The sequence below is a fragment of the Pteronotus mesoamericanus genome, unplaced genomic scaffold, assembly GCF_021234165.1.
Source record: "Pteronotus mesoamericanus isolate MK-2021 breed Mesoamerican mustached bat unplaced genomic scaffold, CSHL_Meso_final contig_74, whole genome shotgun sequence".
NCBI lineage: Eukaryota > Metazoa > Chordata > Mammalia > Chiroptera > Mormoopidae > Pteronotus > Pteronotus mesoamericanus.
The window spans coordinates 16,431,840-16,449,172 of record NW_026555247.1 but is presented as its reverse complement, the minus strand read 5'-3'; the positions used below and the strand labels follow the sequence as shown (position 1 = coordinate 16,449,172).

Genomic DNA, 17,333 nt, shown 5'->3' with positions numbered 1-17,333 from the left:
ACCCCTAAAAGGTCAAGACCCACTCTAATCTTCAACAGTCCATTTAAGTTCTACTGACATACAAACTTCTTCCCTGTGAGAAGGCAGCAACCAAGGGGAAAGCTAACCGTTGTCTAATCCACCAAGAATGACCCTACCTTTATTCTTACAGACATCAAAAGTGACTCATCTTCTGACTTAACCTAAGACAACATGGTGATTTTCTAAAACCCGCTTACTTTAAAAAAAAAAAAAAAAAAAAGTAGATGTTTTATTCTTTGATCGCTAGGGATTTCCAAGCACGTGCCCAGGTTGGCAATGCGAGAGTTGCAGGACACACGCAGCCCCGCAGATACCTCCCTGCCAGGACGGAACTGGCTGCACAGCGCTCCGTATTTTAGGTGCAGCCGAGAGAAGTCAGCGAATGCTTTGCGAGTCCTGACTGGGTTTACAGGCATTAAGACGGAAGTAACCATGAGCCGGAAGTCCCAGGGCCTTCACTGGGAAAGCAGTAGGGAGGGGGGGGAGGAGGAAGGCTCAGGGTAGGAATGGCGGCTCAAATTCCAATTGTGGCCACCACCGCCATTCCGGGGGTAGCCCGGAATAGCAAGAAGAGGCCAGCCAGTCCTTCCCACAACGGCAGCAACACTGGGGGATATAGCGCCAGTAAGAAGAAAAAAGTGTCCGCCTCCAGCTTAGCACAGGTACGCTGAAGTTCGGCAAGCCTGCGCGTGCGCGGTAGCCGGGCGGGGGTGGGGCGGGACTAGAGCCCTGTGGATTCGTGCGGAGCGGAGTGAAGATGCGTTAGTTGTTAGTTGCGCAGAGCGAGTCAGGGCGCATGCGCTGGTATTTGTGGCATTACGTTTTTCGTAGGTTGGACGCTGGTGCAGATGAAAGCAGTTTTTTTCCCCGTAGTTCGGACACGTGGCAATTTGATAAAGAACCTCTTGCCTTGCACTGTCCTTGAGAAGAGCTGGGGAGGTTGTTGCTGACTTAGTGTAAGGGCCGACTTTTTCCTTCAAGGTGGTGTTTAGAGCGAGGCTCAAGGCTTTTTCTTTCTGTAAGTTTCAGTTAAGCAGACGTTATGAAGTTTCACCTTTGTCCATTCGACAGACATTTACGGAGTGTCTAAGAGGTGCAAGAGCGTCCCAAAGTCCTACATGGAGGAATACTAAGATGTATTGATACGGGTGGTTTCCCTAATCCTCAGTTTTTGATCCTCAGTTTCCCCGACCCAAAGTGTGTTTGGAGTTACCATGCGGGGTTGTTAAAAGGATTCAATGAGCTCATGGTCGGAAAGCGCTGAGCATAGTGCCTCCAGACAGAACTCCCGCAAATAGCTTTCGGCAGAGGAGAGGCTTGGTTACCTGAGTGTTTTGTCTTGACTTGTGCATTTTTTTTTAAAAGCAGTTAAGAGAACAAAGATGGAGTGTGTTACTTTGTCCACACCAGCACAGGGTGTGGCATCGTTCACCCAGAACGATGTTGTAGAGATGTTAACTGCCTGTTGTTTCTTCTATTGGTAATTAACAGTGCTCTCCCTTTTTAAAAATACTTTATTAAGATATGATTTTTGCATACAGTAAAGTTCACCAATCTTGAGTACAGATCAATGATTTTTTTTTTTTTTACATGTAGCCACCACCCAGATCAAGATGGCATGATTAAGAGCCCCAGAAAATAACCTGGAGACTTTCCAGGCATTACTGTCTTCCTATTCTGACATTTCTCACCATAGGTTCCTTTTTCGAATAGAATATAAATGGAATCATACAGAACATACTCATTCGTGTCTGTTGGGGTTTCTCTGTGAAACAATGTTTTTGAGAGTCATCGATTCATTCATCTTACTACCTCTGTCAGTATACCTGGTACATTGTGTAAATATACCACAACTGATGGGCATTTCAGTCGTTGGCCATTATTAAGCTCCTTGGAACATTCCTGTACAAGACTATGTAGATACAGGCTTTCATTTCTCTTGGGTAAATAAATGGGTAGAAGTGGAATCGCCAGATCATAAAGTAGATACTTATTTAATGCAGTCAGAGATTGTTAAACATTATTTCCAAAAGTAGTTGCACTATTGTGCATCTCACCAGCAAAGTATGAGAATTCCAGTTGCTCTACATCCTCAACAACACTTGGCATAGCCCACCTCTCATTTCATCCATTCTGACTGCTATCTCACTTTTGTTTTATGTTTTGTTTCTCTGATTACTGATTACTAATGATATCAGTCACCTTTTCATATCCTTATTGACCATTCCAATATCTTTTATGAAGTACCTGATGTTTTTCTTACTGGGTTGTTTTTTAAAACAATAATATTCAAGAGTTCATCCTGATCAGTGTGGCTTAGTTGGTTGGGCATCATCTCACAAAGCCAAAGGTCACTGGTTCAGTTCCCTGTCGGGGGACATACCTGAATTGTAGGTTTGGTCCCTGGTCAGGGCGCATACAGGAGGCAACCTATTGATATTTCTGTCTCACATTGGTTTTCTTTTCCTCTTTCTCCCCCTCTCTCTCTAACAGTAAATAAATAAGATCTTTAAAAAAATTATTCAGGAGTTCTTTATATACTCTTGGTTGGAGTCCTTTGTCATATATATGCATTGCAAGTATTTTCTCCCAGTGTGTTTGATGCACACTGCTGAAGTGAAAGAAATCATGAAAAATAATAATTAATATTCACTGGGCATTTAGTATATACCAGGCACTGCTCCAAACACTTTCTAAGTACCACCTTATCTAATCCTCAGAACCACTCCCTGTGAATTGTTATTCTACAGGTAAAAAGACTAGTGCATAGACAGGTTAAGTAACTTTTCAAAGTTCGCACAGCTACCAAGTGGTAGAGTCAGGATTGGAACCCAGGCAGAACATCCAGAGTCCACATTCTTTTTTCTTGCTGTCTCTCTTGATATCATTCATCACTCTCTACCTTAGAAGGTATAATTAGATCTCTGACATAACTAAGTCTGTGTGCAGAAAAATCCTTTTCAGGGGAATTTTGTGAGATCAACATAGGGCATTTTAGACTTTCCAAATGCCTATTCTAGTTGATAAAATCTGTAGAGACACCTAATTGACCTACATACTAAATGTCACGTAATAGACTGATTTGTGATGGTTAAGCAGTTAACAAAACATCTAAAAAAGGATGAGAGGCAGCTTTGCTTTAGAAGGTTAATGTAGAATGCTGCTGATGATAGACTCCTCTCTAATTGGAGGCAGCATGCTGGACTGTTTTGATTTATTCATAAAAAAATAATCCTTCTACCTCAACTTTTAAGAAAAATCATGACAACGTTAAGCTTTAGAAGTTCCTTTTTCAATTTTTATTTTTAAAAATTTTTATTTTTATTTTTGATTTTAGAGAGAGGGGAAGGGAGGGAGAGAAGGCAAGAAACATTGATGTGAGAGAGAAACATCCAATCGGTCGCCTTCCATAAGTGTCCCAGGGGACTGAACCTGCAACCCAGGCAAGTGCCTTAACCAGGAATCCAACTGGCAGACTTTCAAGTCTTGGGATAATGCCCAACCAAGTGAGCCACACTGGCTGGGCCTTTATTTTTTTTTTCTTTCCTATTTTTAAAGTGTTCATGAAAAGTCATCCAATTTTCTTCCCCAGCAACTCTAATGGTTTGTGTTTTCTATGTATAAATATAGTTTTTCACCATTGTATTTGGCATATAACATTGTGTATCCTGCTTTTCACTTAGAATTATTTCATGGACCTGTCTCTGTGTTGATAGACTGCTCTTATTTAATTGATATTATTGAATATTTAGGTCGTATCTCACAGTTTTGCTCTTTTACGTAACCCTATACTAACCTTGTAGTCATTTAGATTAAGGTCAGCTATTTGAATCTAGAATACTACTAGATAGATGTAAGTGGACATTTTTGTTTTTCAAGGATAGGACAAAGGACATTTGTTTTTTTTTCTTTGTAACCACATACAGAATGCCCAAGTTATCCTTAATCCGAATCAGCCATGTACTCATGCAGTCTGGAGAGGTGAAGCCATTTATTCGGGCTCCACAGTTGGGCACAGCTGAGGTCTCACTGACTTGTCTCAGTTTGGGGCAGGCTTCCACGCTTCTTTGACAGCAGGCCAGGTTTCTCTTCCCTAGGACTTACATCAGCTCTTTTAGTGCTATAGGTGTTACTTCTTTCCTCCTCTTAGAGTGTTCGTGTCTTGGGGCAGGACAGCTCATCTCATAAAGTCTCTTAGTGTTATAGTGGTTTAGTAATGGGAAACTGTACATCATATTAAATTTTATTTTATTGCATCCTCGCCTCACAGACTTGATCCTACCCTTGACTGCAGGTCTCTCCCTCTCGTCCCGTCACTAACAGACACAGGAGTCTCAGCTCGGTGGCAGAAAGCCCAGGGGAGGGGAAGGATGAGAGCGCAGTGACGTGAGGGTGGAGTTGAAGAGGGAAGAGAAGCAGGAAACCCAGTTCTGGGCCCGAGTGGGGTCTTCTTTTGGAGCCTGTTCAGAGAGGGAAGAGGGCCCTGACTGTTTCAGAGACAGGAGGCAGGCCTGGAACGATGCAGCTTAGTTCACCTCAGGATGGCTTCCTTTCTCTGCCCCTTCTCAGCTGACAAGGGAGGAAAAGAAGGTGGAGCGGTCAAATGAGCAGGAGGGGTCGGTTTTGAAAATCAGTGTGTGAGTGCATCGCCTTCGCTCCCTTTTTGACTCTTCTCAAGCGTGCTCCTGTGAACGGGGATGCGAACTTCCAGCCCTCTTTTCGCGCCACCTTCCCCTTCTGCTCAGCAGATGCACCTGTCCGCCGGTGCATCCCCTCCCCTGGCAGAGTTCTCAGACGTGCCAACCCACATGGACTTCCTGAGGTCCCTGCTTTTCTTAGTGGCCTCTAGGGCAGCGCTTTCTGCCTGGGTCTCATGGAGACATTTTTGCCTGTTGATGTTCTCCTAGGTCTCCCCAGGCCTGGGAACAGCCTATGTCAAAAGAATGCCCTATATTCCTTCCCAGGATTTCACTGTGCCTTTGGCCTTATCCATTACATTTCAGGGAAGAGATATGAAGAGAGAGGGGGAAATGCCGTCTTTTAGCAGTTCTGGGAAAGGAGCTAGAGCTAATGAAGATGGCGGCACTGTGAGCTGGGCGTGTTCTCTGGATGGTTCTGTAATCACTGCTGGAGGCCTTGGGGCCTGGTTCTTCAATTCCCTTTAGTATCTCCTCTTTGCTTTTGTTGTGGTTCTACTTGCTTATTATTTTCTCCCAGATAGCAGGAACATTATATAAGTAGTCATTTTCGTTATGAAAAAACTCTATAAAGTTGAAACTTAAAGTGGATCCGGCCCCAGGAAACCTCTTTTCCATTCTGCCTGTTTTCCTGAGCTGTCCCTAGATGTCATGGTTTTTCTATCCTGATGGGATGCCCACCGCATAGTTCTTAGAGTTGTTTCTCTCCTTCTCGCTTAATTTAGGCCACCCTGTAGGCCCAGCTTCCTGGCAGCGCACGCCCGTGAGCCTTTCCTCGCCAAGCAGTCTCGTGGTGCACCATTAATGAATTGTGAGGTTCCTCAGGGTAATGGCCCTTTGCCTTCCTGTAACACTGGCGGGTGACCTGTGGGCCAAGCTTCCTCTTTCTCCCCTGGACTACCACCTCTCGGAAGAGCAGGTGACTGTCACTCTTTTTGATCCGTATGCCAATTATGGCTTCCTCCTCAGGTTCTTTGGAGTCCCTGGCTCATTCACTGTTAGGTTAACTTCTAAAAGACAAGTAACCAAATTGTTTTTCAAAGTGACATTGCCCATTTACATTTTCACAAGCAATGCATGAAGGTTCTAGTTTCTCCACATCCTCTCTAACACGTCATTATGTTTTTGGTTATAACCATCCTAGTGGGTGTGAAATAATATTTCTCATGGTTTTAATTTTTTTTATCCTCACCCAAGAACATTTTTTCATTGCATTTAGAGAGAGAGAGGAATGGGGGTAGGGGAGGGAGGGGTGAGAGGACAGAGAGGGAGAGAGAGAGACATTGATGTGAGATAGAAACATTGAGTGGACCCTGGCTGGTGTGGCTCAGTCATTGAGCACTGGCCTGCAAACCAAAGGGTCGCTGGTTCGATTCCTGGTCAGGGCACATGCCTGCGTTCTAGGCCAGGTCCCCAGTATGGGGCAGATGAGAGGCAACCACACATTGATGTTTCTCCCTTTCTTTCTCTCTCCCTTTGCCCCTGTCTAAAAAAAAATAAATAAAATCTTTTTAAAAAAGAAAGAAAGAAACATTGAGTGGTTGCCTTCTGTATGGGCCCCAACCAGGAATCAAACCCACAACCTAGGTATGTGTCCTGACTGGGGAGCCTGCAACCTTTCAGTTTTTGGGGACGACACTCCAACCAACTGAGCCCGACCGGCCAGGGCTCTCTCCTGGTTTTGATTTACACTTTCCTCATTACTAATGATGTTGAGCATCTTTTTATGTACGTACTGGTCATTTGTATATATTCTTTGAAGAAGTGTTAATCATAATCTTTGCCCCTTTTAAAATGGAATTGTTTGTCTTTTTGTCATTGAGTCATAAGAGTTCTTTATAAATTCTGGATCATCATTATTTAATTTGTTGCTCAAATTGTCTAGATTTGGCTAGTGGGCACTCTTCAAATCGGCTCCTGTATCTGTTAATATACCTCCATCATGTTTTGAGTGCTATTCACTGAATTGTGTCCACACAAGATTCATATGTGGTAGTCCTGACCCTCAGTGCACCTCACACTGTAACTGTATTAAAGATGGGACCATTAAAGAGGTAATTGAGGCTCAAGGAAGTCATAAGGGTGGGTCCGTAATCCAATATGACTGATATGCTTAAAAGAAGAGGGAGAGATGCCAGGGAGGCAGATGTACAGAAGAAAAGCCGTGTAAGACAGTGAGAGGAAGGCCATCTACAAGTTAAGAAGAGAGGCCTTAGGAGAAATCAACCTTACTGGCACCTTGACCTTGGACTTCTAGTCTCCAGAACTGTGAGAAGATAAAGTTCTGCTGTTCAAACGACTTAGTCTGCAATATTTTGTTACGGCAACCCTGGCAGACTGGTATAATAGCTTTCTTACTTTCTGGCACCTCAAGGCTCATCTTGGGCTTTCCTGACCCAGCCCTGGAGTCAGCCATTTCTTCAAGGATTACTAGTTCTTGGAAAATAATATTGAGAAGCCAGAATATGAACAGTGCTGTGCCTATTGTTCATTGTTTCCAGTCCTCTCAAACCTAAGTCAAAAACTAAGTTCATATTGGTAAGGTCTGATTTTGATCCACTAGCCTTCCCTCATTCCTTATTTGTATCATCTTAGAATACATATAAAGTAGTATATCCTTGTGAGAAACAAACCTAGCAATTGGTTATGGTTCTTTTTGCCTTTAATCTTAGGTTATATTGTCAGAATACTGTGTTCAAAGACACTAAAGCTACTTCTCCCTTCCTCCCCTTCAATGTGGTTGTTATTCAGTCCAAATACAGTTAGGTTCATTTGGTTTTGTTTGGATTCTGTTTTCTCTATCTGCTGCCCATCCTTGTTCATTTTATTATTACTACTTTTTAGTGTGTGAAACTTTAATGTGACTCAAAAGGCCAAAACTCTGCAAAAAGCTGTACTCAGAGAAGTTTACTCTTCTCTCTTCCCTTCCCATCTTCCTGTCCTTTCCACCCTATTCCCTGTCCCCCGTAGGTAACCAAGTCCAGTTGTTTCTGAATTACCCTCCCTGTGTTTCTTTGTGTTTGGCCACTGCGTCCCACCCAGAGACAGTTCCTTGCAATGAACTCCTGAGCATATACACCTTACATACTGGTGCTGGCAAGTAGTCATGCTGCTGTCGTGTTCCTTAACTCCAGTCAGTCAACCAGTCAGTGATGATTTGGCTTTTAGTCTGTGCCAAGCACCGGGCTGGATACAGAGGACAGAAGAGTGAGCCACAGAGTGGAGCACAACACTTTGATGCCTCTGTGCATTCTTTGACTCAACCCCTTCCACCATCTGCTCATGCCTCCCCTTGGTCCCTACTTCTGGTCTGTTGTTCCCCGCCTGTTTCAAAACCTGCTGTTTTTTCATTGACTAAGACATACATCCAAATTATCAATCACATATCTAATTTGTAGATATTACTCTAACAGATAGTCAACACAAAATAACATTGCCAACTGGGTACACAGGTAACATTAGTTAATGATTAAATGTGATGGGAAAATTAAATCTTCCTCATTATTAAATTGTATCTCCCAGGACACATGTACCTGGCAGAAATGCTATGACTGTGAGGGAAAAATCGCAAGTGCAATAAAAGTAAGTTAGGTACAAAATGCTAAATCAAATCTTTGTAGTACAATTAAATCTGACTAATCTTTATGAAAATAATTTTGGTGAAGCATAAATAAAAGTAGAAAAATTGGAAACTATTTGTGCCGCATAGAAAATGACAATGGATTTTGCATCAGAAAATACAAAATACAGGAAGGAGAGGGAACAAGAAGCAAGCTTGGAGAGGAGGCCAAAATTTATTCCCAGTCCCAAGGGTGGTGGGGACCACTGAGCGAGCAGCTGTAAGTAGGGGAATGACATCAAGCTTGCATTGAGGTGTGTCACTGTGCAGTAGAGGATGGCGTGGGCCAGATGTGCCCTACAGAGTCACTCCTCTGACGCTTACAGCTGAGGAAGGGGCCGGATGAGGTCAAAGGACTGTGCATTGAAAACTCATGAAACCTACACTTAAGATCTGTGCATTGTGCTCTATGGAAATTATATAACAAAAAAAGCAGTTTATTGTAGTCTGGGAAGATTGGAAATTACAGTACAAATCAGAAGTGATTTCTTACATTGTCTTGCTTTTTTTCTTTGTGAATCGTAGCTTGAAAGGTTTTTTGTTTTAAAGCACATTAGTTTGCTTGTCAGGGCACTCTGGCCGCAGCCAGCTGACTGTCTAGCCTCCTGTCCCTCAGTTCTCCTTCCTCTGAATGCCCATGTCCTGTTGTGCCCCTTGCGCATACCAGCTCTAGCCTGGGATCTGGCTGGTGACACCCTTAAAGAGGCTGGACCTTTTTTGTCCTGTTTCAAGACATAGTTTGACGAGATCAGCGGCAGCAGGGGCCATGTGGTGTCATGGAGAGCCTCAGTTTTTTCTGTATCCGGGGGATAATGGCACTACTTTGTGGTAGCCATCAGAGTTAAATGAGCCAGCTTGGGTAGGATACCCATCCCTGTGCTTGGCACATAGCAGGGTCAGAAAGCGTGGCAGCTGGGCTCCTGGTTGTCTCCCCGACGGCTTCTGCACAGCAGGTGCTGCGGCCAGTCCCACAAGCCTTCCTCTGGGGCAGGCCGCCTGCTGGGGCACTGGGCACACTGTCTTCCCTCGCGTGGTACCATCTTATGTGTTGCTGATAGCTGAGTTAGGGAACTCAGCTAAAAGATACTGACTTCCTATTATTCTTACTGTGTTTTAAGGGTATCAGCGTGGAAGCCATGAACGAGAATAAGATGGCGCCCTCTGACTTTAGCACAGGCCCTATGGAAAAAACTTCCAAAGCTTTGCCGTTTAAGGATCCCAACTTTGTGGTAAGCATCTAAAGTATATGCTTAATTAAAAACCAAACAACCAAGCCTTGGCTTCTGATCATGCTGGGCCTGCAGTTCCGGTGGCACTGGTGTCCTCTTCTCCAATGCAAGTCGCCACCTTATTTGTCATGGGCTTTGTGGGAGGGGTGGGGGCAGGAGAAGAGCCCTTCCTTTAAGTAAATGCAAGCTATTGCACTGGAAGGGTGAAACAGGTTGCTTGTCCTTTCCTTTTCAAGGGACATGATAAATTACAGTGATTCATATTACACCATTAAAAGTTTATTTTTCATTAATTTGGTTTGAAAATACAGTATTGCCAGTGCCTGCAACAGATTTTGCTGTTCTTTTCCATTTTATTTTGTCATCTTCATAAAGAAAAAAAAATTTCCAGAAGGCTTGCCACGCCGTGATTGAGGCATACTTGGGTTTCCAGGATCACCAGTAATTTGCAAGGCAGAGACTTGTCCTCAGAAAGGAGTTTAGAGATGTGGTCTAAATGAGTTTAAATCTAACTTTGTATTAAACTTGTTTTAAAGTAATGGGTAATTCATGAGTGGATTCTATAAAGTTAGACCCAATAAAGGATGTGATTTTCTGTGTGCATGTAAAAAAAAACCCAAAAACTTTTTATTTCTGCTCCATCACCAACTAACTCATGGATTTTGACAATCCAAAAGCATGGTTATTTTTGTAAGTAAAATTAAAGCATACAGTATAACACTTTTTTTAAAGAAAAGGCTTAGGGGTACAAATGATTGTTGACAGAATGAAGGATATATTACAGTCATGAACAAGCATAAATATCAGATTCCAAAACGGTACTCTCTGTTGATTTTTGTTTCTTCCTATCCATGCTTCTAACTCGAGCACTCTGGCCATGGTGGCGCAGTAGCTGGCAAGAAGAATAGAACCTGGAAGAACCTGAAACAAATTCTCGCTTCTGAAAGGGCATTGCCGTGGCAACTGAACGATCCTAACTGTGAGCTGTTTCGAGTCTTCTATGAATTTATAATGTTTAAACTGGGAACTTTCTTACAACAAACCTCAATTACTGTGTTCGCATTGATGTAGGAAATAATTTTTAGCTTAGGAATTTTATAGTGGCATCAATACAGGGAGATTATGTGTATACGTCCTCATACCTGCATTTGGGTGGTCATGGATGTGTGGCTTTTAGTGTCACTGTTAATGTCAATCTGGAGAAATAAGTCCTAATATAAAATAATATTGGTGTTTCTGTTTGACATACTTCTTATTCAGAAGTCTACTCTTAAACTTTGTTTCCAAGAATGAGGTTGCCCCAGATTTAGGAGGTTTTCTAACAACCAGCTTACATGCCAGCTCTGTTTTACTCTCTGAGCCGGTGTTTTGCAGGGTAAATGCTTTATGCTGCAGTGTTTCCAAATCTATGTAAAGCACTGTTATATGTTCTGTTGGGCTTCACTGGAAAGTACAGGTAAGTTTCCTTCAGCTCTTGTCCCATTGCACATCTTCATGGAGGTGACTCAGATGAATGCAAAGTGAGCTAGTCAGTCGTCTGGGTGTGGACATCCAGTATCCGGATGCTGAGATCTAAGCAGTGGGTTGTGTGGCGTCTCATCACATCAGTCTGTGTAGCCCGAGACAGTGAGAACAGCCTGTGGGCAGACGAACTGCCCGGTGGTTCTGCTGGAGTAGAGGGTCCCTGGGGACAGGGCAAAGCTAGTCAGAGCCTGCCCTTGGTCTATGACACACTGCATTATTTCCCCCAGAGAGTTCTGTGGGTACTTCATCTCAAATAAAAAATTCAGAAATACTATTAAACAGTACTTTTTATATTCTTTTTAATTTTTTTTAATTGTTCAAGCAGTATTTTAGATTAAAAAGGAAGGGATCTGAATGCTTGAAAGCCAGTTTAGTTATATTTTTCTTTTTCTGTTCTTTTTCAGACTTCAGTATTGATGCTCCTCCATCCTTCAAACCAGCTAAGAAGTATTCTGATGTTTCAGGTCTTCTTGTGAGTATAATTACATCTCTATGTCTTTTAAGACGGAATTGGAAGGAAGATTTCACAGTGTGGTCTATTTAGACAGTGCTGAGTATTGACCACCAGCTGTCCTGCCTGGAGCCTGTGTACTTTGGAGAGGTCATGGGTTTGTGCTGAAGTGTTCACGTGTTTACTCTAGAGCGGCTGGGACCTGGGACATCCTTTGGGCGACCTGGAGAGAGGAATCCTCCAGAAAAAAAGAGCCAAGTTTTACTTCCCCTTCCTGTGCTTATATGAAAGATGGTTCGTATATATCATGTTAACTACATGAAAAAAATTATTATTATTTTTTCCTGCTGAAGTTTTAACAAACTTCTGCATTTTGGAGATGATAGTACTCTTTAAAAAATACTTAAACTTCTCTAAAGAGGCATTGTGGTAAAGGTAGTGGTTTTTAAACATATTTTTAAGCACCAGAACCCCTTTTTCTGAATGAAATCTTTTACAGAATCCCCTGGAGCCCACGTACCCACTGTGGTCCCGTGTGGACCTGGCCCTCTGTCCTTATCCCCACCGCCCCAACCACAGTGACCTCAAAAGCGCTTCTGGGGAACCCAGGTTGGGAATCAGCAGTAGAGTTGGATGAGTGAGACTCAGGCAAGGCACTGAACCCCAGGAACCTCAGGGAGCTTCGTTTCCTTTTCAGAATATACATGAAGGGTGGAACTTTCAGCTCACCTCTTCTCCCTTTGCATCTCTATTCAGTTTGGAAGATGTGCTTTATTTTTTTCATAACTGTAGAGATAATGAGTCACTTCACTTTTAAAAATCATTCACATCATTTAAATGCTTTACATGTTTATGAAAATGTATGACTCCAACTTCTGTAACAAACTGCCTAAATGATACACATTTTACATTGGGAAGGATTTGAGTTTTTATTGTAATTTTGAAAATATACTCTAAATAAGTCACGTATTTTAAGGTTTTCTCCAGAGAGCCACACTCCTCAGTGTACTACAAATTTGTAAACATAGATCCTTAAATACAATGATCCTAAAAAATGATAGCGTAGAAGTGCTATAAAATGGTACGTGCAAAAGTGTGTGTGTGCATGCGTGCATGTGTGTGCGTGTGTGTTGAGTCCTTTTTGCATCATTCAGGGCATGTATCCTAAAGGTCCCCTGATGGGACTTCACCTTGAAAGAAGCGTTGTAGCCTTCTGCGGTCTCTTGTCTACTGCCTGAAAATGATTGCCTCATCCAATTGACCCTTTTTAATAGTAGTTTGTAGCAGAAGAGCTGGCTTGGCACCAGTTATTCTTTTTTGGCCCCAAGTGGAAATTTCTCCCTCTGCCATTTTGGGCCAAGCTTGTAGAAGCCATGGTTTATGGCCAGACTTGGGGGGTGCCCCTTAGAATGTAGCTTTATCGTCACCATTATCAGGCAGCTCACCTGCTAATACAGGGTTTTTCACATATTAGGAGGCATGAAAACCATTGTAACAAGCATAGTTCCAGGCCCCTGTATGCCATTGACAAAGGATTTGTCATGTTATATAAAACCTAAATCTCTTGCCCCAATGCATATAAAATTTAAGAAATTCTGAATATACAAAGAAGTCCAAATAATTTAAAGACAAATCCATAGGAGAATTGGCTGAAAGGGTATAAATAGACAATTACAAGGAGGAGATACGCATGACTAATAAGTAGATATTCAAGGTCACTGATAATTAGAAAAAAGACTGAGCAGGTAGGGAAGAAATGAAGATGTTAGGTTATATACATTGTCACCGACATATGTAAATGGATATCCTTATACGTTGCTGTGTTGATCTACCATTTGCCCTCTAGACAGCTCCCTGAGAAACAGTGTGCTCAAGGAGCATCAGGCAGAAATGCTTATGAGAAAATGTAGTAGCAAAATTTTGGGAACAACATACAGGTCAGTCTCTGGGGACAGCAGGTGTTTTCATACTACTCTGTGAGCTCAATTTATCCATAACAACATGGGTTAACTTCCAAGATACATTGTTTACTGAAAGGTGCAAAGCAGTGCAGGCAGCATGGCACCACCTAAGTAAAAATCAGCACATACTTAGGCAGAAATATAAGATAATTTCTCTGGTGTGTTTATATACGTGTGTAAGGATATATACACACAAGGCCTGGAAAGCTGCCCACCCAGCAGCGGTTTCCTCAGGGGAGGGCGAAGGATATTGGATGGTAGATGGCAATACAAAGGGACTCTAGTCATATTCATGATGTTCTCTTTTTCTTTTCTTTTTTAGAGGAAAATATGTTCATCTGTTACTTGTTTGAATTAAAGTTACACAATTAAAAAGTAAAGCCCAACTCATGTTTACACTGACCCACCTCTTCCCAGCCAGCCAAGTGATGTGAGGGACTGCCGGTCCCGTGCATGGGTGTGGCAGGGATGTTGCAGGGTCACAGAAGGGGTTGGCCCTTGTTACAAAGCCAGGGAAAGTACTGTGGCTCTGGGAGAGGCAGGCGGCCGCGGGAGGTTGGGGGGAGGGGGGGTAGGGGTGGCGGAGGAGGGCAGCGAACACTGCCTCTCACTCTCCAGCAAGGAGGGCCTGTGAGCTGTGTGCTGCCTGCCCTCTGTGGAGGTGGCCTTTGTTTCATTCAAGCTCCCAGAGGGCCCAACAGTAGGAGTGCAGTTCTTGACTCGTTCAGCTGTGCCGTGCCACTCGGCGTCCTCCCCTCTGTTCAGAATACTAGGTCTGCTCCACTGTGTGCAAGTTCTTCTTGGTGACCCCTTTGTTGGTGCCACAGTATCTGTGTATCCGCATTATTTATTCAGCAGCCTTCTTGGCAGTGAGGTCTGAACTTGGGCGGCCTGGCTCAGCTTGGTATGGTGGTAGGAGTGAGGCAGCCACAGGAATGGAGCCAGGCCAGGCTGCTTCGTATGTGGGGGCCCGATGATCAAAGCCAGATGCGCATGCCCGCGCCCCTGCTCGGAACTGCAGGGCAGCCTCCTCTGCCAGTCCGTTCATCTGTCTGCCTCGTGGCCAGGAGCCTCAGAAGGCACTCTTGCTGTTTTTCTACTTAAGCCTTCCTTGTATTACTGTCCTATGTTACATTACTTTCATGTGTTACAGAAAGGCAATATCTAGATCAAACCCAAGGATCAAAGTTTTATTTCTTATAGAGCTTTAATTAATCTTAATTTTTTAGAAATAATCTCTTTTTCCCGGCAGGAAGCCATTAAATACCTAAGGAGATCCCCAGTGGCAGGATTGAAGATGTTTTAGCTTATGAGAAACCTATGACTCAGTTCTCTTCAGCCTGTAGCTTCTTCACTTCCCTCCCTGATTAAATCACAACGTTGCTGCGGCTAGGTCCACAGAGATGCACAGCGCTGAAGCAAACAATCCACACTTGAGTAATTGGATGTTATCTGTCTAGACTTTAATGGCATCTCTTATAATTTTTTTAAAGAAGCTCCAAATGACTCACCCTCATGTCTCCTGTTTCAAAATCTGTAGAAGCCATGTACGTGCCTTGAGGTATATAGTGAATGACTTAGATCCTCCACTCTGCACGTGGGAAAAACGGACCAAAAGGGAATTTTGGTATGTCAGTGGGAAACAAGCTCTCTTCTCTGATGGTCCTAATCGTCCATCAGAGGTTCAATTTGTTGGTTCATTCATTTATCATTTGCTGTACAAACACTGCCTGAAGGCCTACTGTGTGCTCTGCATTGCCCTAGGAGCCAGAATTCAGAAATAAGCACACCCCAGGGTCCCTGCTTCAGGGAGCCTCAGAACCCAGGTCTTAGTCAAAGAGTCATGGAGGTGATAAACTTAAAAGCAGCAGAGATACACGTTCCACAGGAGACACATGTGGTGAGGTGAAAGTGGGGTCCTCACCTCCTGTCGGGGGGCAGATGGTAAGACTTCGGGGACAGAGTGCTGGAGGATGAACAGGTGATTACTGAGCATGGTGGGCCAGGTGGGGACCCTTTCCAAGGACAGGGCGAATGGGGCATGACAGGAGGGAGGCCCTTAGAGCCTTGGAAGCTGGAACCAGTGAGTAAGGAAGTGCGGCTGAGAACAGCTGGCAGGGACGGAGGGGCCATGCTGAGGACTTGGGCCTTTGTCCTGAGAACAGAAAAGAGCCATTAAGAGGTTTCATGAAGAAGGACATGACCAGAATTGCAAGTTGCCAAGGCGACTCTGGCTGCAGTAGCAGGATGCTGTCCCTTCCAGTGGCAAGTGGGGGTGGGTGGTCCATCCAGCACTGCACTGGAGCCCGGGAGCCGCGGAGGCAGCTCGGGGAGCGGGTGGAGGAGCGGGGGAGGGGTGCCCTGGGCGTAGGGAGCGGGCCGCGGGGGAGGGCGCTGTGCCAGCGCGCGTGGCAGTGCTGCTCCCTGCTTTGGGGACAGATCTGGAACATTTGTTCGATGCAGGTGGGAGTCTGACGGCAGGGATGAGCATCGTGAATTCAGTTTTGAACCTGTTGGTCGTAGCCCTTGAGGCACGAACCAGAAGAGTCCCAGTGTCTGTTGTGGTTATTCCTTCTCCTCTCCCTGACGTATTGCTCAAGTCTGGGAGGATTAACGCGTCTTCGCCAAAGTGAGCAATTTAGTGCTCTTGGTGACAGAGTAGGACATTATGAAGATATATGTCACTTTCAGTAAAATAAGGAAAAAAAATTAAACTTGAACTTAAAATAGTCACTGCCACCACCACTAACTCTGTGTTCCTCCGTGCCTGTTTCCCACCCAGGCCAACTATACTGACCCACAGAGCAAGCTACGGTTCAGCACCATCGAAGAGTTTTCCTACATTCGGAGGCTGCCATCCGATGTTGTCACCGGCTACCTGGCCCTGAGAAAGGCCACAAGCATCGTTCCGTGAGCCTTGAGAAGTGGCTATGAAGTGGAAAACTATTTCAGAGGCAGTTGGACTCATAATTTTGTTTCATGGAAACATATTCATTCTGCTGTCAATCTGGAAATGTCAGTGCTGTGCCTTGGAAAGAATGTTTGGCTTTCATTTAAGGTGTTTTTTTTTTTTTTCTATGTTTTTCCTTCAAGTGTGATATTTCCTGTTGAGTTAAATTATATTTCATTCGTTGCTTCAAGTAAAGTCATTTGACAAGAAAATATGAAATTGTGCTTTTAATTTAACCCAAGTGCATCCCTAAATTTTTGCTTCAAAGTTGTAAACTCTCATAACACATTTAAAGACTCCATAATAAATCTTGACAACAGAACTGGATTATTCCTGATTCCAGTGACTCCCTCTTTAGAGCATATTATCCTTCTCTTTGATCAGAATATCTGGAGGAGGCCCAAAATTGGAACTGGAGAAGAAAGGGCTGAGTAACTCGCCCTGCCACACGGGGCACGTCCTTACCCTGTACCTCAGCCTCCGAATCAGCTTCTCTTCCAGCCAACACACCTGAGAGAGACACTCAAGGGGGACTCAGAAAACACCAACCAGAATTATCGTCTGGAGTGCAGAGCCCTTGTAGTACAGATTTCCCCCATTAGGTGAGTGTTCCAGGAACCCTTCTGTATCAGTGCACCAGCTGGTGGTGGTGTGAGAAGCTGTGTTTGGCTTCAGTGAATTTTTTTTTGAAGACCCTTTCAGTGTGTTTGCCCATTTTGTGATGGGTGATTCACGAGCGCACCTGCCCTCACCATGCTGAGTGTTCAGCAGTTTTTGGCTAAAAAACAACATGACCCCCATACCCTGCCCTCCCTATTCACCCGGTCTGACCCCCAGCAACTTTGTTCCCCCATAAAAAAAAGTCCTCAAAGGGAAACGTT

General features: G+C 43.9%; 1 protein-coding gene across 1 annotated transcript; it reads left to right on the top strand.

Annotated features, from left to right (window-relative positions):
• Positions 1-448: 448 nt before the first annotated feature.
• On the top strand, positions 449-17,043 carry INO80C (INO80 complex subunit C). Its single transcript, XM_054583852.1, has 5 exons — positions 449-683; positions 9,456-9,566; positions 10,434-10,545; positions 11,495-11,562; positions 16,285-17,043. The coding sequence occupies exons 1-5, from the start codon at positions 528-530 to the stop codon at positions 16,414-16,416; spliced, it is 579 nt and encodes a 192-aa protein (XP_054439827.1). The 5' UTR covers positions 449-527; the 3' UTR covers positions 16,417-17,043.
• The last annotated feature ends 290 nt before the right edge of the window (positions 17,044-17,333 follow it).